Here is a 26167-nt window from a genome sequence, read left to right on the forward strand (position 1 = left end):
AAACGTCCGACATACTGGTAAAAAGGTTTTCACAGTGGTTGCGTTAAAGGTTTTTTTGAGAGATGTTAACGACGTTTGGGGTACGGTCGAAGAAAAAAGCTCGGTTCATCAGTACTTCGTTGTTCATAAAACTGACGGCAGGCCAGCTGGATTGGCTATCAATAAAACGAATAACCTGTTCGTGGATACGTGTGAACAAAGGAACTCTATAACTACTGTACAGATATAAAATAAACAATTTCATTTGCGTACAATGGGGTATCGAATACAGAAAGTGTCCTAACACGTCTTTCAGTGAGCTAAAAGGTTTTCATTGTCTTTAATCTGGAAAAGAGGGAAGTGCATTATGAAAGTGGTAACTATGGCTGCAAAAGAGAACTGGTTTAGTTGTTTCATTGTCCCGATGGACGATTCTTGCTTCATTTCAATATATATCAAGTTTACGGCCAATAAAGACTGGGAAGCTAAGTGGAGAGGTGATAAACGTTAGATTTAGGATGGAAAGTCATCCAAAAAAATTGAGTTCTGGCCCCTGTGATAAGGCTTAAATATATAAAATCTGCACAGTCAGTAAACTAAGAAGCACATGCTAATATGTAATATGATCTGACTGAACACTTATCAGTCGCAATGATAATTAATGCAGGTCAACATAAAAAATCAATGTATTTGAATTGTTTAATTCCGCCTGGTTTGTGGCTGAAACTGAATGTAAGCAGAATATTTGGAGCGTAAACACCGTTCTCCAACACCTCAGGAAACGTAGCTTATTGGTGCTGAGGCTGCACGCATACGGGGCAGCTAAGCGTGATTATTTATCCTTAGTGATGAGCGATGGTACGCAGGCTGTTTTTTATCTTGCTTGTTTTCCCAGCGACCATTGGTTGATTGCAAATGACTAAGTTGAAATTCGTCATATGAGTGCAATCACTGAAGGAATGCAGGCAAATTTGACTTGCTGACATTTCTTTGGAGTTTGGAAAGTCAAAGATATAATGTATATTAGCTTCAAAAGAGCTGTAATATACAGTGTGGCTAAGCTGTTGCCATAGATAATCTTACTCTAAAGCTACGCTAAAGCTACTAAAATTCATTTGCGACTTTGTTTTATGGGCCTGCAAAAAATCAATATAACCCACAATTCTATGTGTTTGTACAAAACACAGAACTCACAAACTGTAGCATATTCATAAATATTTCATCAGTTTCATCTGGAATGCGAAAATAGTCATAAGAAAGGAAAGATATTATCTGGGAAATGGCCACTGTATCACTTAAAGCCGCGGGGGATAAACCGAAGCAACTTAATGTCAAAAATAGCCAGATATTTCTTCGCAAAAAGAGTGACAAATATGAATTTAATGATGCAATTCACAACCAGAAGAAGTGTTTAATACGTTGGTCGTGGGTGCAGAACGCACAACTAAACTACAGACCCCACTTTCTTTCACAACAAAAATTTGGGGGAATGCAAACGTAGAGTGGATAGATGGCTAATTTTCAGTAATTGCGTTGCTTATAGATTTGGATGTTCTGTTCTGATGTATCGCACTTTATGACAGCAACAGAATTGAATTCAACAGTATACTAAAATTTGAGTGCTTAGAAAATACTGTTCGTCAGCTATCTCTTGGAAATAGTACAACCCCAGTTTGCAATACTACTTCCGCAGCATATTTTAACTAGTTATCTTTCTGCTCACAAAGATAACAGTTTCTGTACATTTCTGGTACAAAGGCTCGTAAAGTACCAGTTGGTAAATGCCACAAAATAACAAGATAAACATCTACATTAAGTCCGAAACCTAATTGTCCTTGTAGTAAAGAGCAAACCACATTCGAAAATAGAAACATTGAAAAACTGCAAATTGTCTTCCGAAACGGACACTGTTTTCATCTATTGCATCTTTTGTGCACGACAGTGCTCCTTACAGACTTTCAGAGACTTGAACTATTCGGAGTCTGACTTGTTATGCCGCACCTAACTGCAGAACGTCCTCGCGGATAGCTGGTAAGCAGCCCACGCAAGAATCCAATTTATGCGTCACCGATGGAACATATGGTTGAAAGCGTTATCCGTCTTAACCGGGACTAGCTTATCTACTCTTTCGTTCATGCCTTGTAGCCGAACGAAACAGTCATTCAATTAAAAGACTAGATTTCAACTGTTGAGGATATGCTAACCCCGAGTGCTTACTTGTTAAGGTTCCTTTGTTGCCTCATCGTATTTCCTGACCAACACTAGATAGTACTCGAAGCCTGTCATTAACCTGCCATCGACAGCAATGCTCTTATTATTATCACGTTGCCAAAAACATACGAATCTAGTGTTCTGTTTATATGAGTGTAATTGGCGAACCGAAGGTTTACCAATGATTCTTATTTTGCAAACCAAACTGATAAAAATAAAATGCACACATATTCATAGTAATGCGTGTCACAAGTTTCCACCTAACTTACTTCATTGTTTTTGTACTCCTGATTTGCCCGAATAAGGTCTTGTATGTGATCCAGCTGATGCAGTATATCTGCATTTGAAACGCTGTTCCAAGTTTGTGTTGCATGAAGAGTTCGGTAGAGCTAAAGTGACGGATGAAGGGCACTGAAAACCCAGACCACAAATTTCCATATCATTTGGCAAAAGATTTTTGTATTGCAAAACTTGAGATGTTTTGACGAACAAATTTTCAGTCCATTGTTCTTTAACGATCTAAGTTCACTAGAATGTTTTAATTTTGGGAACGGTCGAAACCCTTCATAGTCGTTATTAATTTTGATAGCGCAATCCTTGTTAGCTATGACAAAAATACATCCATTTTGGTCCAAGAAGCATTCCCACTGTGCTTATTCCACTCTCAAACTTCTATCCTGTACTCCTCAAACATCTTTAGTTTGGCAACGCAAGAGAAACAAGAAAATCAAGAAAGATCAAAATTTTTTAGCATAGCTGACCACGGTAGGAACACAATAAAGATGTAGCAAGGCAGAAAAAGACGAGTAATGGTTGCACTGATTCGGATGGTTTGCCTAATATAACAAACAAATTACATGATACACAGGGGGACAAGAATCCCCATGGTCCTTTTAATTCAGCCATTTTTCTAACACTCACCTGCTCAGGCGAAGCTTTTGTATCAAAAGCAAGACCTTACCCATTTATAGAACCCCTAAATGCTTGCCAAACTCTCCTGAAATGAAGCATATTTTTCAGTCACTTTATAAGACTCCATATTGTGGAAACAGTTGTGAAGGCCTACTGTTTGTAAATGAGAAACATAATTTCTCCCTACTGATGTCTGGAAAAGTAGTACTGAAATTAGATGGCTTACGATGTAGGCAGCAACGATAATTCCAAGCGCCCATCCTGCAAGAACGTCATCTATCCAGTTTTCTCGGTGCACTACTCGGCCAAGACCAAGCAAGATATTCGCCAAGAACGTTGCGAGGAGCAGGACCAATGGTATGCATAAGCAAGTTCTTCGTAGATAGCGCAGGGTGTGGGTGACATACGCCTGAAAGTCAAAACCGTGGAATTGTCCGCTGAAGGTCGGTTGAAGTGCAGAGCAGATTAAATTGGAATAATGTCGTAAAAATCCAATTTTCACAAGCAATTATGATGAGGAAATAGACGGTGCTCATTCTGATACCCAATGATTTGTGTGCGCAGTAGTCCCCTTGCCCCTTAGAGACAATCATCTTAACCATATGATCGTTTATTTTTGCAACTTCTAAAGCATGATTTCCTTCGTTATTGCTTGAGAATCCAGCATAAACCATGTGTCTTTTTCAACGGCTACAACAATCCCGTTCCAGTATTAAATGCAGTACCTGAATAACTTGACATTTTCATCCGGAGATAATTTTTGAGATACAGTATTCTCTACAGTGCTACGCTTTCCGCACCAAAATACTCTGGCCAGTCGAGTTAGCCATCTGCTTGAGTGTGGCTAACAATATAAATAAGGCATTAAAATTATATGCGCATGTAACATGTCTACTGCATCGTTACTGGCCTTGCGAGTTACATCATATTCCGAAATCTGGTATCGGAAATACTCCAGACCTGGTTAAAGTTGGAATGAAAACCCAAAAACGCATATTTCATATTATTTTTCCAGCTCGAAAAATCATTGGTCCTGAGTTTCAAATTACCCCCCAAGGAAATCAAGCGGAAATACTCGTGTTGCATAGTGGCAATGATTTCATTTCTGCTTCTGATTGTTCCAATAACATTCAGCGACAAAACGTCCGACTCCCTCATATTATCAGCAATGTCTAGGAAACAACAGTGTCAAGAATAATTCACTAAAAGTGACACCCATAGAGTTGTGGTTTGCCATCGACATTGATGACGCATTGCATTTCTTCACTTGACTAATTCAGGCCAGGCAATTCTGTGTGCCATTCGTTGGTAGTTCAGGCTTTTTCACTGTGACCTTTCCCAGGAAAATCCCACGCCTTCTCCGACTACAATGGCGTTTAGGTTAAAAAATAATGGAAAACCATTCTACACTGAAATTCATCTATTGTACCCTGTATTGAGTCACCGGAACGGCTTTCAAAGTTGCTGTCGATCGACGTTCATGCGGGCCCGTTATTTGAGTTCTTCATCGTTGCCTGAGTAAATAAGTTCAAAATGGTCGTACCATTGTGTAGCTTACTGCTACTGGAGCCTTCTTTGATTTTATGCGTATGACACGCCGGTAAAATAGCAGTGCTAGCTGATGAGTTTACGGACATTGTGCATTGCTTTGACATGAGCAGGATTGCATGTTTGGTTGCCATAATTCAGATGAACACAAAGGTTTAGATTGCGCTCTGGACAACTGTCGTATTTAGACTGAACAGCAGGACAATTTCAGGTTTAGCCTCACCTGGCTTTAAATGGCTACCGTTCAAGGTATTCTATGAGTAATCAGAAGTAATCAGAGTCAAGTATCTAAGGAAAACTCAAGTGGCATGCTGCTTTCAGGATTTTGTTATTAGATCCTCACTCTCCTATGTAAATGAATAGCCATTAGATACGCTTGCAGAACAGTCTGGTTCGAGACCCACGGCGAAGAGGTTTTTTGTGCATGAGAGAAACTGCCCTGTTGGTAATACTATTCTTAATTTGCCCAATTTCCGCGACTTTTTATTGCAGGTATTACTTACTCTTAGACCCTGTAACATTGCAACAAAATGTGACAAAGACAGTTTACATAACTGAACCATATTCATCATTACTGCCTTGGATTTCCCGTGTTTGAAAAGTACGCTAAACTTCTTTTTATAAGTTGGCGTGTGGTCAACTGACAACGACAAAACATACTTACAGAAACAAATACTGCTGCGTACATTGTGACAGATGCTCCGAGTGAAGGAAACGATGTTCTACAAATGAAAAGGTAGGAAAACATAGACGTGTATGTGGTCCGCAGAATGTTGCCTGGCAATCATTTTCACGCAGGCACATGAAAACAAATCATTGCCCAGCAAAAATATGTGCACACAACTTTTCGTGCTTTGTTTCCAAAGAGTAGTTTTGTGTTGATACTGTGTTATTGCATTTGAGCGTCAGCCATATTTCTGCGGCGAATAAGAGCGAATTCTGATTTTGTGAATTTCAATCGAGTAAGGCTTGAACCTCGCTAAAACTACAGCCGAAAGAATAATGCCGGTGGTTGACGGAGTGTGTGTTTTTGTTTCAAAACATAAAAGTTCACTAAGTTCAAACTTTGAGTACACTGCGAGGCTAAGTGCATTTGTAGCCATAACACATTCTGTTGCTGAAGTTTACGTTCAATATGTGTCTCCCACAGAGAGTCTTCTGGATGGGGTTGCGTGATGCTCCCACCTGAATGGCTCAGGATATATGACGTTAAGTATGATTGACAGTGAAGAACTGAGTGAACTCCGTTGTTGACGAATGGACAATATTTCATTCAAACCCACATAGATGTTGCAGTCGTCACTTTATTTAGATAGGCCGCAAATGCAAAGACAATCGTAAGTTACATGTTGGATCGTTTCACTAGTAGTTGTATTTCTACGGAGTTCGCTTTTATTCGAATGGGCGAAAAAAGGTGATTTGCTTCATTAACGAAAAATAGTCTAAAGTTGTTTATTCCCATGCTAGGAAATACAGTGAACGTGGTTCAGAACGGACAAGGAGAACTATTGGCTTGAGTGTTCAAATTGTTCCACAGAAGAAGATGGTAATGCAGATGACAGTAAATTAGGCAGATAGGAGTATGTTTGCGTATAGGAATGCGGTCATTTCCCGGTTATTCCAGGCGTCGGTTTACGTAAATTTTCGAACTGTGTTCTGCAAAACGAACCAGGCCAACGTCTTACCCAACAATAAACAACTCAATACCACTAAGATCCACCGCTAATCTACTTCACATTCACTATATTATCCCGAATGGTGACATAATGTTTTTAACTAACTCATCAGCCTGAGGAAGGCAAACAGCAACCACCAAATTAGTTCGAACCGTGCTAAACGGCAGAGTAGTTTCAGACAGGTACCCCATTCTTATTGAGTGTCATCGACTGAAAAACGAACTGTGCAGGTTAGAATAGGGTGTTCAGCTGTTTATCCTTGAGACAAAGGGTAAACTGACTTTGAAACTAACCTTACTGCCTACAGTCAAGCCAAAATTCGAATGTGAAAATTCTGATGCCTGTTGCGAACCTCGAGATTACATTGTGACACTTGCGACCGTCGAATACCGACTTCCAGCTGAATGATGATAACTAACCACGATGTAGTTTATGGGAAGAGAATGAAAAAAGCATTTAGCTTTGAATGTTGACCAAAGCAAGAATCCACTCCAGGATTTATCCTTATTTGTTTGAAAAAAACTTTAGCACTGGCTCTTCTGTGCATGCCGAGTTGACCACATAAAATATGTGCATTGATTCTCTTGAGGCTTTGAAACTAACCTCGCGTATTTGATACGAAGTGGTCGCTTCTCCGTACAGTCGGTGTCTGACAGGAAACCTGAATCCGATTTACTGGTTCTAACGGCGGGATTCGGTGTCGTGGTCTTCGGCACTAAAATATAGCCCTGTCGAGCAGATTCTTGAGCAAGAAATGAGAGCAGCTGTGGATTCGATCCTAGGTCGTTTGTCGCTTCTTGATTGTAGTAGCCATAACCAGCAGCCTGTATCAAAGCAGACCATCTTGGGCACACGTTTGGTGCCGGTCGACAGATAGTGATGAAATTCGGTCGAAGACGACCAATCGCGGCTTTCAGGATTAACGTTATTAGAATGACTGTGAACAACCCGAATATGTATGTCACTAGATGAAATGGAAAAAAAAAACAAATGAATGATCAAAAACACATTAAAATCATCAACGCTGACGACTGAAAGCATTTGTTTTCACCTAATTAGGTAGTTGCTAAACCTAAAAACCAAAATTACAGTGATTACATATTTTAGCATCTCTAACCCAACCAATAGATTAATCCGACCATTTCAGAAACAAGGCTGTTGCTAGCATATTGTTGTGATTTAAGTTGTTCTCAAACGGAATGCAGGCGGATATTTTGGAACCATCAATAATCCACTATATTTAAGTAAAACATGCGCTCTACAAAATATTATAACCAGAGAATTTGGTTCATCAAAATCATTGCACGCCATTACGCCCACATGGATTTTGTCTTCTGTTCAACGAAAGAAAAGAGAAGTCTTACATCCGTTAAACGAACAGTCATACAGTCATGCTTTTGAATACAAACGTTTGACAGGTAGCTGTCACTGGGAAGAATAATCAAGGAAACATGGGCAGTCATGGTGTGAGAGCGGATTTGTTTTAATTATCGTGGCTGCCCGATAGCTTTGTTGAACGTTGCTGGTACTGTGCAGTTAGACAAGCGCAGGTTCATGATGTGAATTAGCTTGCATATTAAGATTTTGGTTAAAACTCAGCTTGTCTTGACCTTGGACGCTGGCTCTTTTTGTCGGCTGTTGATCAGGCAACGGTTGATCCATTTACACACACACCCAGGAATCAATTGTGATTTAGTTCATCAAACAGTGTTGTATTAAAACCAGCGTCTATTCGTTGATTTCACACAATCCTGGATTTGATGAACAGAATTTAAATACTTGCGAATTGCTCTCCAAGACATGGGTTGATAAAATATTTCCAACTATTTTCGATTTCTCGAACGCTGTAAAAAAACCGGGAGCCATCGAAACTCCTTAAACAGTGAAGCTTACAGGTTTCACTCTAGGTTCCCAGGAGATATTCACGTTTTATGTACCATAAGAATATAGTGATAACGTATAAGCAGATGGCGACAAATCAAATGTAAAGTAAGCAAACAGCGATTTCTGATGTTTTGCCGGATAAGGACTTGGGAAACCAAGAAAAGTAAATTTCCTTTGTCTTATCACGATCTCATTAAACCGCGTTTGAACGTTTTTGCATGCAGTCAGCCGCATTGTGTCAGCGATGGACTTGGTGACATTGATGGCAATGAGCGTAGGAAAAATATGGTTTCAATGACTATACAGTGACCATATCCATGTTGATCACTGAGCTATGGCGCACACATCAAGTCCACTATTTCTATATCATCTAAAATATCTTAATGACATGAAAATCTTGAAGCTAATCTTCTTAATTGCGGAAGAAAGTACCATATGTTTCAAGCTTGATGACCACTTTTATTAAAAAAATAAAATAACTAGCCAACCAGTTGAGTGGGGTTAAATTTCAGACTTTAAGTTTTGCAATAGCCATTGTGTCCTAAGCTCTCTTTGACTGATCCTCTTCACATTTTATTTTGCTTGGTACCGTATTACCCACTGAAACAAACTCGTTTCAGTTACTGATTTTTTAAATAGGCTCTTTTGTCCACCAGGTAATCGGTCATTATCTACGTTTTTGGTATGACGCCGTGTTTTCATCCTCACCCAATCCAATGTAACATTCCATTTGGGACATAATCATAGACTACTGGAATGGTCTTTCTCCAAAGGTGTAAGTGCTTGTGCTTTTCTTCTGAGATTCATCCGAGCCGAGGAGGATTCCAAACCATGCCTAATTTTGTACGCCCTCATTTCAATGTTATTCGCAGTGGAAGATGCTAAAATCTGTCGGTTTCCAGTAATCTGGTTAACTCGAGTAGACGTTTACTCTATATGCTACAGAAATTCCAAAGCAAACGTGTAGTACCTTATTGCCATATTGCTACTGGATGCCCTTTTTGAATGTAGGGCCCATCAGTCGAATAATCTGAGAACGGCTGCGTTGTTGCGTAAGACGTCAGCGGTTGTGTACTAATTTTAAATACTATATCTTCCGATAAAAGAAATTGGGTTTCACAGCTTTAAGCTAACATGTGACCCATGTTGTGCAGTGTTCATCTGAAAATATTAAAAAATATCCGAAAATATCTGAAAACATTTTCGAAATATACGTATCCATTGCGTTAAATCAATTTAAGCTTGGAATAAGACACTCCGCGGATCCAAAATTGGGCACATCAAACTGGTAGACGTGCGCGGATCTAATTTGTCAAGTGTTTGATTTCGAGAATTTCACTTACTATCAATGGGACTTCTATTTTCAGAAGGCAAGGAGGAAACTAAATCATTAACAACCATAGGACACAGTTAGAAGTGTACAGAAGACACTAACCATGCTTACTGTTCATTGAATCCCAATTAATATGTTTAGATGGCTCTGGTCGAAATTTAGTGATATCAAAGCAAACGACCTACCACAAAATCGATATAGTCGGCCAATCACACGCCGGAGTTGTCCGAATCGATGTCCGACTTTTCCGCTACTTAGCCAGCAACAACTGAGGCAGGAGGATGTGATCTCGATAAAGACAATCTGCGAAATAAGAGGAAAAATTACCACAATACTGAATTAGATACGAATAATAATAACTTCCCATCGGTCCAACTCAGTGTGTGGTAGGCAAGGTGACATAAGTAATTGGAAGCTAGGTATAGACATTTTCGTGCTTATTATAGAAGATTATCCCCTTTTCATTGAAGGTACAAGAGAACCAGCGAGCAGTAAAGAGTTTGATTGTTTCTAGAAGGAGAGCAATTAACATGCCGCCAGCATTTAGAAGAAGCTGCGGTTAGTTTGAACCATTGCTAGTTGTGAAATTCTGCTTCTCTAACGTGCGTTTTTGGTGTTCAAAGAATTTTAAGTGTCTCGTTAAAACTAAACACATCTAATTATCTTAAGGTGTATGACATGGGCAATCCTCTGAGGAGAATGATAACCTCAAGTTCACCAATACTAACCGGCATGTGTTCAATCTTAAAAAGTGATAAATGAATTTATTTGATCCAAACCAGCCCCATATTAATCAAATTTATATAAGAACGGCGGCGCTCTTGACAAAGCTGTACCTTGAATTATAGTCCGGGAGGGCTGAAGACCAGGTAAAATCAGGTGATTTTCATACTAAACACAACATCCTCGTGAGTATTAATCGGTGAATACTTTATAAGTCATAATATAATGCACAATTTTCTGGGCAGATTAAATAACCACAAAGTTCTAAAGACTGCATGTTATCCGTCATGGCTAATTGAGCAAACTTAATGTTTGCAAGACGCTGTTCCATATACTTAATGATACGGACCCTGAGTTCGAGTTTTTAGGTGGTGATCTAACAAAAAGCCTCACACGTTCAGTCTTTTTTGGTAGAGGTCAAAAAGGTAGAGCATTTAATATTCGAATAAAACGTGCCGCTACGGATACGCTGATCACAGTGTTTTTCATTGCTGAGATATCGCTGCGTACACTTGAATATTAGATCCAAAAATTGCGCCCACCTAATCCGGCTGCTTTTATTCTGTTGGATAAAGCGTCAAAATATGAGGGCGTGTGTATTTTCCTTGTGGGTTCTTCCAGAAAATCCGGTCAGTATTTCGTGAAAGTAACTAGAAACAGTGAAATCTCCCACATACTAAGAGAATGAATTTCATACTTGAGAAATTTCGTTCATGGCGGTCGGTGCGGGCGACAATATGGGGCAATGTTTAGACTCGCCGGTTTTCATTAGTATTCTGTATAATAAATAGAGTTATAGAGGTTGCAAGCGTCCATGAATTTTCCTGGCTTATTCGAAAACTTCATTTATTTTTAATTGCGTTCTCAAAACTGATAACTTGATGATAATAGGTCAGAGTCTTTGACAGGGCTGTAAGTCATACCATAATCAGCGGAATAATAGTACAACCCAGTATTATGGAATCGGTAGGAATGGATGTGTATGGCGCGGCCGGGTTAATTCTAAGCCAATGTTCACGATTGCGCAACCAGCTTGTTTGTTCTCGTTCGTATGTAGGCCCATACAATCGTGTAGTTGTCATGCCGTACATGGGATCCTCTCTGGCTGGATTCAAGTTTGGTGGCGGCATCAGACCAAGATCTGCATCCCATACGTCCGGGCGAGGAAAGAGTCCTCCAATAGTTTCCGTTAGAAATGGGTTTTTTGGCTGCTCCAAATTGTCCGTTCGGGAACCATAAGCAGGTGTAGTGTAAACAGTTGGACGAAAGCGTTCAATATATTGTTTCAGCAACGGGTTCGCACTCGCAAGACTAGAGTCGTCGTAACCTGGTGGTAACGCTGGACAACGGAATGTTCGATGATGCAGAGGGATCCAATCTGTCCATCTGTATGTCAAGAATGAAATTTTTTTCTATAGAAATTCCAAAGTAAAAGTCTACAAATGAAATTCCGCCTGGTAAACCTACGCGCAACAGAAAAAATCTCCAAGTCCTGCGCATACAAACATATATTCCAGAATGCTAAATCCAAACTGCTGATTTTACGAAACATTGTGACAATATATGTTTCCATGATAGAACATGTATCGGGACCTGGAAAGATGGGGAGTTTGGTGTCCAGTTCGATATAAGCAGGTTCACTTCCCGTTCGGTGAGATTCTTGTGGACTTGAATAAATTCGGCGTTGAAAAGCTCCCCATCCCAGTCATGTTTAGTGACAAGATTTCATGTACACTACTTGCTTTGCAGTTCTATTGATGGCGTCTGCTAAGATCGAACATGTGATGCCCACACTTTTAAATATTGCAACAGGATGTCCTCTTAGAAGTGTTGCACTCTGGACGAGGATTCGCACAATAGTTTGGTGTACGAGCACTGCGGAATTGAGGTTCGACAGGGGGTCATCCGAACTAGAGCAAATCAAGAAAAAAACCCATAGAACTGGGTCTAATACCAGAGTTAGATCACTCGGGTAATCCAAGATTTCTAATAATATTGGTTGTTGGTATTATAATTGGGGCTTTAGATTACGCATATTTTCACAGAAACCATATAGCTATATACATAACGTATAACGTACACATACATATGTACATATATACATACATATACATATAACTTTTCAACAATTGGTAACCTGTTCTGAACTTTGAAATATACAGGAGTAAGTATCTGAAACTGAAAGGTGATCTTCTCAGTACTGCTTAATTAGACACCAAAAGGACTTTCTCCACAGATTCGCTTTTCAGTTTTTTTCATGTCCTCACCTATCAACTAGTGGGGAATCTTGTAATAATTACTCCGTTACATCGGGCTGAACATCTTCGGGTTTATCTGATTGCCATTTTGATTTGTCCCAAAGTTGTGGCTGGTTTTATAACGAGACTGTTATCTAGTTTTTTTCATGTCCTCACCTATTCAACTAGTGGGAATCTTGTAATAATTACTCCGTTACATCGGGCTGAACATCTTCGGGTTTATCTGATTGCCATTTTGATTTGTCCCAAAGTTGTGGCTGGTTTTATAACGAGACTGTTATCTAGTAAACACACGGTGTTTGGGGAGACGTTCTAAAAACTAGTCACTATTACTGATAAGATCGCTGACTGCAAGTATTCTGATGGAGCGCTGGTTCTATGGGACTACTCAGTAGAGCGGTGCAAAATTTAAATCGCACTGTGATTCCTGTTTGTTATCTCTTCTTTGTATTCGTTTTGAACTCGGCAAATCCGACCGCTGAGCTGTTCTACCGTTCTCACATGTAAGTACACTCGTAAGGCTTATAAGACATGGGTGTTATTGGTAGTCCGACTCCACATAAAACAATCTATTTATCGGAGTTCAGCGAAGCCGTGGTAATACTAAACAATTTGTAATTTTGAAAGCACGGTGCAACAGGTTGCTATTCTTCACGAATCACGGTAGTTTATAGATCTGGCGTCTCAGTGTCTAAAGATTATCGGTTATATCAGAGACCAGTTGGCTGATACAGAAGAAAAATGATGGAAATGCTAAGACGTCAGCGAAGCTCATTGCAAACTCACATACATCGAAAGAGCTTGAAAAAATTCATCCTGTGAGGTGTTATCAGAAGACAGCATCTAACCTGTTCTGGATGTGCATTCGTCAAGTACGTTTTCCCAGTCGCCGTGGCCAGAAGACAAATGTTAAGTTCAGGTTGAATCCATCGTAATCTTCATGGATTAACAAAAGTACGTTCCTTCAGGGGGTCTTTAAGAAACTCACTCATGCCACAACTATTAGATCTCTCCAGATTAACGTAATAATTCAGTGGTACGGGAAGCATTCTGAAACTAAAACTTTATCAAAAATGTATGGAAGTGCAGCACAAGAGCTATTCTACCACAGTCATGATGGGAAAATCAGCAAATGGCAGAAAACTTGTATGACACCTTAGCACAGACTGCAAGCTTTGGTGTCAGATGTTATGAAGTACTGCAAGGAGTCTCGCTTTCCTCTTGGAACCTGTCCTTTATTTTATCGTTTTCTAACAGCTGGTGGATACCATGGTTTGTAAACCTGGTTACGTCATTTTGTACCATGGGTCATGTTTGAAACCTTCGGGACCATCATCAGAAAACAGTTGGTGTAAAAACTCACAGGTTTGTGCAAATGGTATAAATTCGTCTGTCAGAGTAGAGCCAGCTTTCAGTCGAACAGCTGAAAATGAGCAAAAAGTTGGCCCTAAATTAAGGGTTCATGTTCAATAATTGACGATAAATCAATGATGATTAAGATAGCGTATATGAGTATTTAGGTTTTGTTTGCACTATTCTCCCCAAAACAAGCAGGCGACACAGTCAAGCGCCATCCATCCTGTAAATCTAACAGGGATTCTTACATACCTTTTGCGTCAAGAGCGTATTTGCCCAAATATATGGCCATCATTATTTGCTGTGCGCACCGGTAAATGTGAAGCTAATGCAAACGGTAATTAATGAACTTTTTGTGAGTAACGAATAAAGTCTTAAGCCCAATAAATTGTCTTTTGATTGGCCGCAACATAGACTTCGTGTGGCAGCATACTTTTATGGGACTACATATGCCCCAGAACCAAGAATATTAAGTCGTTAGGAAAACATGTCGGGTGTTTATGATTGGTGAGTAAAAAGACGGAATCACTAAATGAAGTTATGAAGGCAGAATAGCAGCCGCAGAAACTTTGTCTTGAATAATTAGGCAGGAATCTGTCAGCAAAGGTTTGGGAGTAGGTTTTTGTTGCAGTATGCTTTATATGTGAGGGCAATTGCAAGTTGTAATTCCCTGAATCTGGTTGTGAAAAATTAATAACGGTCGTCCGTTTGAACGGATGCCCAGTAAGTGTAACTGAAGCCACTGCTGTGGCGTTCCATTCTTTTGTTGCAACTGATTGGTTCTTGACAGATAGGTTTGTCAGGATACGATTCTACGGAGATCTGCCTTCCTTGGTTTAATTACGTCAGCCATATCCAAATCGCCTGTTTGAATTAAAAGTTAACGTATAGCCGTTTGGTGACAAAATAGTAAGTGGGACATTCTGAACGTTTGCTTGTTATTACAAAAGTCACTTCTGAAGAAGGTTCGCCAGCTCATGATTGAAGTCAACGTCATGCTAATTATTGAAATTGGGCTCAAAATTGCTTTTGAATACCAGTTCGTAGTAAATTAATAACAATTTGTATTTTGGGTTTTCGCCAGTCCATTTGAAAGCCTTTGTTTCTAACCGGAAATTCATACGGTCAGCTTTCTCTACTGGAGATGTTCATATAAGAAGCTACCTGAGATAATAAAGTCTATGTTTCAGAAAAACAGAATTAGTTTCCCGGCAAGTCCTTGCATATGAATAGGCAGCGAGTTTACAGTATTATTCGCAAGATTTCAGGATTACTTACTTGAGAAAAAACACGACGACTGCCATTGCAATCAGCAACAGAAGGTCAAAGATGGTGCTTACTGTCAAGAGACAAACAACCCATGGCTTCGGTGGGTCCTTCTTCTTGTGGCGAATAAAGTGGTCCGATGATTCCAAATCCGCAGGCGTTGCGTAAGGGCTGCACAAAATGGGTAATCAAACACAGTTGGATCTCCATTGCAGGCTAAAGACAGTTTATGCTTGGATTATTTTTTAGACTGAAAATGACGAGAAGCTGAGATGTTGATGTTTGTTCAAGCTAGTTTATCGTAGTGCTCTTTTAGATCCCAAAATCATTGTCAAACATACAAGCTTTAGTTTTAAAAATACAGTATCCTTACCAGATTTGCCTCTCTCAATAGCTCGATTAGCTTAAAACTCTTTTTTTAAAATCAAAACAGAAACCACCAATTTTCCTTGGTCAAAACAACATTGGAAAGCGTATGTCGTCTGCTGCACAGCGCGCTCAAGCATTCCCCAGAAATATCCGGTAATAATATGACCAACATTAACGGATACAGAACGATCTGTCGCATTCTACGCGCATTTCCGTGCGCTGACCACATATTGAGGATAGGCTCCACATTAGGGTTTTTGCCTCCTTCTGGAGGCAGTTTTGTCGGAATATCACCTGCAGAATATTGGATGTGGTAATAAATGCTTCAAAAAAGGTCGGCATCGGGGGAATAACCAAGGATAATAACCAAGGTTGGCCATCTCCAGACACTCGTTAGTATGTTCTTGTATGCATTTTATGACTTCTGGTGTGAAAATGTGTTACCAAATGCTAATATTCCGATTGATATCCTGGTCAAGACTAGAAATAGCCTTGGAAATGCTTTTCAGTCATGTTTGAGTCGCGAGCATTTCCTCGCAAAAGGAGTTCTGAACAAACCTGCTCCTATCAAGATAGTCATGCCTGATACATCATATAACGGAGGTAGAATGCACAATCAGATAGCTGCACAAAATGTACTTCTGCGTCATTACAAGATTGAGCCTGAGCATCTGAATGAGACACCCAAACAGAAAACCTGCAAAATTTGATCATTTTTCGGCTGGCATTCTGTTCTCGGAAGTGTGGCTTTCAAAAGGTGACATAATTAGGGTATTCTGAAGAGATCTGATGATTTAAAATTGGGATTTTGTTCTGTTACTAAGGCCCTCCACATTCGTTTTATTTTATTTGGAATCATCAGCAATGCGCATCTCAAGAAGCTCGAAGAGATTCGAACCCATGACCTTTCGGCCATCGGCTGAACACTGAACCTTTAAGCTGAGCAACAGTGTGACTAGTTTCCAGAAATCACGTGGCCCCTCACCGGCTTGTTGAGTGACGAATTCTTAGGTGAATCTCGCAATCATTCTGGATAACTAAAATATAATGATATAATCATTGGTCTGGGTTCACCACTGGGGAATTCAGAGTTCGCATATAAACAAAGATTGTACAAACCAATGTCTGTCTCGCGGTGGGATCACCAGCATGTCTTATCTAGGTCAACCTTTTTGTCTGTAAAACTGAATCAAGGATCTCAATGAGTCCTATAATTCAACCAGGTTACGTACTATTTACATTGGGGCCAAGTTCGTGATTTTAAATCGGCAGCACATTTAAAGACAATTAAACTTTTAACGAAGCTTTTACTTTTAACGTTTTGCAAAGCTTGGGATATAAGCAGTCTGAGAACGCTAGTACTGAAAACTTGCACTCTCCAACCGTTCAAGGGACTTTGCGTCATTACACTACAAATAAAATAAGCGCTCCAATATGACAGCTTTAAACGGGGAAAGGAAGAAATCTCCTCTCTAATTCAGGTATGTAACACACAGTTGATTTGTGTACGACCGAAGCGGCTGTTTGCGAGGTTATGCGGTACAAGAAAAATCGTGTGATAAAGAGAATCGTAAGTAATCTCAGTGGACGTTGGCGGATAACTCCGCAGGTTTTCAGTTAGTTGGAAGGTTAGTTTTGACGATACATACAGCTTAATCTAGGACACATGTCTAAAATGAATGAATACTCTTTTCGGAATTTGCAACATTTGCGTCACTAGATTTAAGGTGTGGTATCATGGCAGTTAAAAAGTTTCCAAGTAGTTTTGTTTAAATATAAACGTTAGGGCGACCATCAATATCGTCATCTGTAAATTTATAACATACAGTTAATAAGATGGATTGTCATACGATATTCCAGTCAAAAGAGGGAAGTATTTGAAAATGTTTCTTCCCTGTCATGGTTTGTTCTAAAACCTTTAACGTGTCTATTAACATGGGGCTTGTTTGAACAGACCTTCATTTTTTGCACTGGCTGTCTAAGCAAATTTCTTTTCGCATGGATCCCTTTTGCGTGCATGCACTTCTGTTGACGTCTGTTGGATGGTCAGTTTCAGCTGATTTGCACCATTGGTCAATCGCGCTTTATTGCTCACATGGTGCATGCTGTGCCAATATTTGTCACTTATTCACAAACCCAGCGCTGAACAAGGCGAATGTTGTTTTTCTGTTCGGTGGCAGGTAGGTTGGATATTCAGCACCACACTACTCAACCAATTAGTCGAGCTTCGTAGAATTACACTCAACAATGTCGGTGGAGGTAGATAAGAAATGCACCGCAGAGTTCTTACGGAGCGCTTACGTAACTGCAACTAATTCAGCAGCTCGCTTTGAATTAATTGTGGACAAAAGCAAAGAGAGTTGCATCCTGTAAAACAAATATGCGGATACTTGTTGGGTAGTACTGGAGTAGGATTAGAAATAACTACCATACAGCAACAACTAGGTTGCTCTGAAACGCAGAAATAAAACAACTGAGGAACTCTACCGACCTTGTCACGAGAATATATGGAAGATTCGAAACAACCTCTCCAAAAGTGTATTTGGTGTCACAGTAGTGGTTAACAGACGCTACCGTAGTGGTACTCACGGAACTACGGAGGCAGCGGCAACAAGAGATTGGGCAGCAGGATATAAAATATGCGAGCATAAGTGGGAGAACACACAGATTTTCGAAGAACTTACAGTCCCACTTAACACCCTATATACATCTCACCGTAAGAAATTCCGAACTTCGAATAAGGAGCCAATTACTTCTCCAACCCATGAGGTTTCTTACGACCCATATAGCGGGCAGTCCAACGGATCATATCAATGGCAGTTAGTTCATGACATCGGTAATGATTTACTGATTGCACAGTAACACTCTAATCCCTACGTTAATGCAAGAAGGTAAACGGACTCTTGGGGTATGAAAAAATAGTTTTAAAGTATCTATGGCTTATAGGTATTTGTTCTCATCTTGCATACATCACATGCATCATAAAACTCCACTACCGTCTCGGGATTTTCGAAACATCCATTGACATATAGGCAGATTTAATTGCAGTTTTGGCTGCTTGCATACGTTTACCAATTCAATAGAGGGAAATCCCACTACCAGTGAATTGTTCAGGAGAAAACCCGTAGCGTTTATCTAGGCGGTGGAGTAGGTACTTAACTTTACACATCAGGCACTAGTGAGGTCTTCTGGGTTATGCTCGTCAAATTGGTCGCACCTGCATACAACATCTCAGCCGGTTGTTGTTTCTTTTCCGGCACCCGTCCTACAATTCAATCCAATTAACAATGCTTCTATGACACAGTCATTCTGGATAGCCCATATCAAAATAGATTGAGTCCAAACAAGTTTTCGTTCTTATTGGAACTAACAATTTAGAGGTCGAAGTAGAACGCGAGGTTGATGGATATTCGGGACTACGCCTACCTGATAAGCCTCAAGGGAAGCTGAACAGGTTTTGGGTTGTTGAGGAGTTTCCATCGACATTGTGAGTGTTGTTCTTTTAGGAAACTTCTGCATTAATTATGAGCCGGTGCACTGTGATGAATCAGAGCGTCCATTGTTCAGGGATGGATGTAATAATCCAAGGCTCCAAGTTACCTAGAATGCTCATTGCTGGTAACTTCTAATAAGATGAGAACTGAAGTCAATCACTCTCTGTTTGAATTACATCTGAACTGATGGTTGACTTTCAAAACAAATGGATTGTTATTACTAATACACTGGCACCAGTGCACAAAAGCTTAATTTTCAAACATTTTTTAAAGCCGATTTTGCATGCGGTGTATAACCGTTATTATCACCCATGGTATCTTGAAACTGTTTTCAAAATAGATCACAGAAAAATGTACAAAACATTTCAACTGGGGCCGTCTTAACTACCTGGGTTCACGTTCACAGCATTTGCTTCCAGCGCACGAAAACAAAGGTGGTGCTTTCGTGGCACGCGTGGTGCGGTAACTGTGCAAGCTTGGTTCGTTGAGTCGACGTATAGTTGAATAGGGGCTGGGGCGTGCTGGGCTACGTGGGACAGGTACACGCACGGTCGAATGCAGTTCCCTGGCTGTGGCGAATGTGTTGATTTCTTGCGGCCGGTTAGGTGGTAGACTAATAGTCGGTTGAGGTAAGGTGGACGTGGCGGCATAGCTTTTGTACCACGGTTGATCTAAGCTACCCACACTCTCAAATAACGGATTGGTCAGATTTCTGTTACCGGAAGTGTTATAATGGGTTGGTCGACCAAGGGTTTGAGCTCGGCGTTCCATGGAGAATGGATCATTTGGTAGAAGGTGTTCCCGACCGTCGTCATCCCGATCGTTCATAGGAAGGTATAGAGAACTTGGACGGGGATAGCGTAAGTTGTTGATGCTGGAGCTCCGATTTTCTTCCGACCGGAATGTGTTAACCGACCGCGTGGAGGGAAGTGTATTCATGTCAGGGGATTCCTGGAAATTCACGTAGTAAATGAAGCTTAAGGGTAAATTCACGAAAAAGAGTACGTTGATGACCCATGTAAATATACCGTAATCACCGAAACAGGCTGAAAAATAATTCAGCGCGGGGCAATTATTTGGTCCCTTAAGTTACTTCTCGCTGTTTTCTAATGTATGTTCGCCTGGAGAGAAATATCCGCTTTAAAATAGTAACTAGAGAACTCCAGAGGCTTTAGAAAGCTGCAGCATAGCCGACAGACAGACAAAAATTAGGTTTCTTGGGACTTCGCCAGGGGAGAAATGCTTACAACACTGCCAAATTTGTCAAGCGTTGGAATTTCAAAGCTCTACATTGTTTCAGAATTGAATTGTTTACTAACATGGTGGAAAAGAAAATCTAGTACTATTCACTTCCTTTGAAGCAACCAGATTAATCGGCTCAAGCCCACTGTTCCTTCTGAAGTAAATCTCGAATGTATTTTTCCAAAACTAGTTGGAATCACTTCTAATTCCTGATAGTGCTTGCAATCAATCCAACCTGAAGTAAACGAATGGACGCAAATTTTCTTTATAAAGCAATCTAGGTTTTTGTCATAATAGTCCGAATGTCCCTTTTTCATTTGTATGATGTATTACAGCCTGTATTTAGGGTCTGCGATTAAGTGATATCACACATTTTGCGGATTATTCAAAACTTATTGATGAGCCGGCGTTCAAGAAGACGCTGGCAGATAAAAGAGCTCAAGTATTCGCTAGGAAGTCAGTAAGCAAAGCATATTATATACGTTGCAGGAGCAAAGATTATTGGCATTAGATCAGATAAAATGATTGATATTTTATGGCGATGATGATACTACCGGTATTTCGCCATACCATCTGGGATTAGTGTTTATCACCTAGAAATGTAAATCTATTCAGTAACCGCATTAATAGCAACAGAGACAACCTTCAGCCAGCCTGCTCCTCCCAGGTTAATTTTTTTGAAAACACAATGAGTAGCATATTTCGATTTACATATATGAGCATAGAATTCATGCTGATGAATCCGAGATGAATTACTCGTCTCAAAAAGTAGTGCTACATGCAGAACATAATCACTTCAAAGTAAGGTGTGTTCTACTCAGCCAGTCATTACAAGCCAGATGCAGTGGGGAGAAAGGTAAATTATCCTAAGTTTAGCCAACGAAATTTCGGCCAATCGACCCCGCACTGATAAGCGCCAGTTTTTGTACCCCAATATAGATCCCACTGCATTAGACTTGTAACAGTCTACCAAGGACATGACAACATGGAACATCCGTTTTTTCACATTCAATTTTTTTCCACGTGATTTTAACTTGACTTAACTTGTCGTTCCTCTGTAGATCTTTTCCTCAGTGAAAGATTGTTCTGGTGGATCTGCAGGGTAAGTCTGATTCGTGCAGCGTGTGCATGGTAAAGTTTGAGGTTTCATGAAAATATCTGGAAAAGATTGCTGGTCCTAACCGGTTGCATTCGGCCACTGACTTGGATGCGTACCTCCTGGATTGTCTAATCATTTCCATCAGCAGAACATTCAGAAGAGTGATTAACCATCATGCTACACTTTTTGCGTACTTCGTTCCGAATATTCTGCTTGCCAAATTTGACAAACGTTTCACCATTTCTGATATTGTTGTTTCGAGTATTGCCTCTACGCTCAGTAGGTTTACATTTGCCACCCTATGCCCCTGAACTTTATTCATGCATGAATCCGTTTACTGGAATGATTTCCCATCATAGCTTGGAAGCAAAAGGCGCGGCCAACAAAACATCAGTGGGCAGTGATGAACGCTCCTAATAATGCAGTAACTGCTGCTGTACTGAAGTTTAACAAATTTTGTTTGTACACTCCAAAATCAGGAAGCTGTAAATTTTCTGTGAGTGAGCAAGATAATAAAAATATCACATTATGAGCAAAATATTTTAATGCGTTAAACGTGATGATTAAATCTTGAATAAAATTATCAGTTGACGATCAGTATATCTAGTAAGTTTGGTAGGCGGAAATGTCACCTAAAAAGACTGAGGTTTATTCTGTGACAGCCGTGAATAAACTGGGTTTTAGAAAAATCAGCTATAAAAGCGAAACTTACCACTTTTAACTTACACTGAATTTAAAATGCAATCCACTACCAGTTTGGCACTTCCTGGGCATCAGTTGGGTAGAGATGACTCGGTCGTCATGATAAGGGCGAAACTTTAGGTACTGGGCTTTAGGTGACAGTTTTTCGCCCATGACTACTTCGAGTTTTCATGGCCGCTGCTTCCAACCGAATGGCTTTTGATGTCGGTGATACCAACTTAGTGTAAAATAATCCTAGTCTACATTCTCCCTCGTTTGAAAAACTGCGTAGAGTGAAAAATGCGAGCATGGCATGGAATAGAGGGGACACTTGTGGATCTGAACCGATGATTTAAGTTACTTTTTTATGGCTAAAGAACCATAGATAGATAAACAAATATTCGAGAATTACCTCTACTTTTGGGACCGGGTTAATCATTTTCTGAGCTGTAAAAGATGGTGACTCTGCGTTTTTTCAACCGGACGATTCAACTCTGGGAGAGCTTAGGTAAATTTCTGTGTCAGATTTTCAATGAGGTTTTATTCGTGTTACTTCACGGGAGTGATGTTACTTCACCTAATTGAAACGGACACGTCATCCATTCAAACTAACAATCAACAAAACAAACCATCCGAATCGACACTAATGTTAAAAGCTGTGACATGCGACGAGACCCCCAAGACTAGTGATTCTTATGTTTTGGTCAAGTAATCTAGCAGGTGAATGGGTTCTGGTTTACTTTCTGCCTTATACAAATCATACAAGAGAATTGAATCCTCCGGTGCACGTCTTCTCCAGGGTATCATTGCTCCGCGGCTGAGGAATACGCCAGCTGTCTCCTAGGTACTGCGGAACACGGTTGTTTGCTTCCTTTTGTGATCCAAGTAACCAACCACGATAAGCTAAATTGCGATTTTAATCGCTTGAGGATCAGTACAGTAAAGCTATGAAGAGTTGCGTAACATGAAATGTCGGGTGATATTAAGATGCCGGAGGTGAAGCGCTTAATTTAAGCCTGGGAGCGGCTAGGCTAAAATGTAAAGGTGCAAGGACAGCTAGCATTAGTAGTATTGGGTATTCTTTAGTCCTTTATTTCTTTCAAATGAAATTGCACCCTCTCCTCTTTGGAGACTACCAAGAAGCCGCTCAAAATGGTCTGTCCGGGAAATGTTCTCTCGCTGAAGATATCAGTAATGGACGTGATGAGTGACATCTCGAAGGACGTTTTGTCATTCTCTTGAGACAAATTCTGACGGCAACATTTTTAATCCGTATTTTTATGGAATTTAAGTCGGCGATATTAGGTAGGTGGGTACTCGCCGGTTTGGTAGCTATCATAAGAAAGTTTGGTGAAGCACGTTTTATACACAAGGACTGCATCTTATTTGATAAAAAATCTCCGAAACTGCTAGTTTTAAAGGCTATGGACCATGCAGGTCAGTGTGATGAAGTACTCCGTTTTGACTCTATAGGGAGGTACAGTGTGGCGACGGTGAGTACAAAACTCGACCGGAACTTTTGCTTGAACGGTTCTCGTTAGGATAATTTGGCATTTTTGTACATTTGACATTATGTACACCTGGTGTGGATAGTTGAGTAACAGTCTAGCAATCCCGATTTTTTGCGAGTATACAGGACATTGCCTGAAGAATTTATTTCGGTTTTCCATATTAATAAACAGGGTTCAATAAGCTCTTGTGAAGTCTTCTCTATTTTGAGTTATACCGACAGTCGTTATATTTCATCCCTGGATATTTTTCTCGTTTATCACAACCGAATGCAGGTGAATGCACATATCGATGCCTGTCAACGTGGCATTTATGCGTTTTAATAACAATGACAACTTTGTTCATCCAAGAAGACATCAGGGAGAAACACATGCAAATCCTTGGACAAGTTCAACGAACTCACCCGGATTAACCCGTGAAACAATTTCAAGTTGACTGGCAAAATAATTAGCCGTTGACAAGATCTCAGTGCGATCACTAGTGATCGAAGTTAAGGCCGAAATGATAATGCGGAGTACCATAACCTCAATCTGCTATGTAGATTACAGAGACCCTTATCAATGGGTACATTACGAGAGCACACGATCTAACTGACACCTCATCCGATGGTATCAGGTTTACAGCGGAACGTAAGGAATCTACTCCGCTGATATCTTTGGGTATACAAGTCAGTAGAAAAGCAACGAAAATCTTTAGACTTGCTGTAGTGGATATAGACAGACTTGGAGACAATAGTAAGCTACGAGGAAAACCATTGTTTGATCCACAAGTTGTTACATCCGAACTCCGCTCGAGACAGCAGAGAAAAAATCGATATAGCGGAACCATGAAGGAAGAAAACAAACAACTTTTATAGAATATCCATAAACTGTCTACCTGTAAACTACAACCGGTAGATGCTTGAGAGAAACGGTTTCTCAAGAAGGACAAAATTTACATCACCAAGCAGCGAAACTGATCATCATACCCTAAATGAAAGTTTCTTTACTTGTGAACGCAAGAAATCGCTCCTAAAATAGCAACTGCTCACTTAAAGAATGTAAAAATGAATTGACATATTGTGGTGTTCCGTTTGACAGATTTCGGTCTTGGACAGATGTGCCAAGCTTGTCAGAGAAAATTCTACTTTAGTCAGAATATTTATGACATTCCAGGAGACCAATACAGTTTCTACTTAATAATGCATAAACATGTTACCTACTGGAGAATACTCTATGATAGGTGGTAGACTATGCTACTAGCAAATTTTCCCACATTTGCCAGATTCGTACTCGTTCTTTGGTGCGCTCCTGAGCCTGCAGACTACGGTGAATCAATACCGACCTTCCAAATGTTTTGCAAAAATTTATGTTCTCAACATTACTGAGTGTCCTTGTCACTCCAATGAAGCAACATTATGCAGTAAAAATGATCGCTTATTCAACAAACCGGATCATGTCTGCTGAACTACGTTGTGGTAGTTCAGTGCACACGGGCTCTAGAAGTTTGACTAACCATCCACAGGCGATCCATTCACGCCAAGCTGGCGCTTTGTGGTTCGAATACAGGTATTACTTTACCTGCCAGGATATAGGAGTAGTTGCTGGTCTGTTGTCTTGGTTCCTTCCTAAATCAATTTTTTTTGTATTGCTGAGACTGTTTTCTACCTTACTCACGCAACTGATTACCATCAATACTGCAAAGTTTGTAAATTTGAGTACCGTGTATGCGGAATTGGTACTCAGCAGAAGGCTGTGTGGGCAGACACATGGAGACTGATCACTTGGCGAACCGCTAGCAGGTACCTCTAAGGCCGTGCTAAGACCCAGGTCTTTGGGGGTTTTAAATATTGTGTCAATGGGTCGGTGAGACTTCATCGTTCAACCTAAAACCTTTGACGTCGATTAATGGGGACATATAATGCCACCCGGCACTATGCGGGAGGTCGAAGTTCTGGTCCATCTTTTCACACATACTGGTTACTTGCACTTCGGACTTCAATCTTGAACACAACTTAGATCAGGGTATTTAGCTTCCATTCGTATATTGTTAGGAACAAGCCAAGGGAACACTTAAAAACTCGTGGTTAAATTTTTCTGTGTAAAACATCGGAGCACTTTTCTGAAGGGGATATTTTGTATTTGCTCCTACATTTTGTACAAAAGAAAATATAATAAAGACTCACTCTTGCGTGTAAAATTCCACCAAGCTACTCATTATCCCCTGGATGTGTTATTCGGTCGCGTATCGATCGAGTAAAAGAGTGCACCATTCCAACTCACTGCCCATATTGTGGTTCGACCAGGAACTGGTTACGTCTTAGTGATAGCAAGTTCGTTGGAATTAAGAACGGTGGTTGGCCTATGAATGTGGGTTTCGTGAATGTATCGATTTTACCTGTCTGTTCACACTCCTCAGTTTGCCAGTAGCCAATAAATGTCAAACACAGATAGCCGTATGTCACTGGTAAGGGACGAAATAGCATTCTGTCGAGGATTGTCGCACCCTGTTTCTTGTCATCCAACAACACCAAAAGTTTCACCATTCCATAAAATGGCGAAAATCTAAGAACAAAACTTATTTGTGGGGACACATTCCCTTAAATATTTAATCCCATGACAGACCACTATTGGTGGTCGGTCTGATAC

At 40.2% G+C, this 26167-nt stretch overlaps 1 protein-coding gene across 1 annotated transcript; it reads right to left on the bottom strand.

The window, feature by feature from the left end:
• On the bottom strand, positions 1-25814 carry T265_08404 (hypothetical protein; the record flags this gene model as incomplete). Its single annotated transcript, XM_009174200.1, has 12 exons — positions 1-324; positions 1174-1211; positions 2460-2579; positions 3329-3511; positions 5315-5372; positions 6930-7290; positions 9729-9846; positions 11190-11652; positions 13888-13947; positions 15159-15317; positions 19398-19960; positions 25705-25814. 10 exons carry the CDS (start codon positions 19946-19948, stop codon positions 1188-1190), a joined length of 2097 nt encoding a protein of 698 aa, XP_009172464.1.
• Positions 25815-26167: the final 353 nt, after the last annotated feature.

This window comes from Opisthorchis viverrini (assembly GCF_000715545.1).
Source record: "Opisthorchis viverrini unplaced genomic scaffold opera_v5_221, whole genome shotgun sequence".
Classification (NCBI taxonomy): domain Eukaryota; kingdom Metazoa; phylum Platyhelminthes; class Trematoda; order Opisthorchiida; family Opisthorchiidae; genus Opisthorchis; species Opisthorchis viverrini.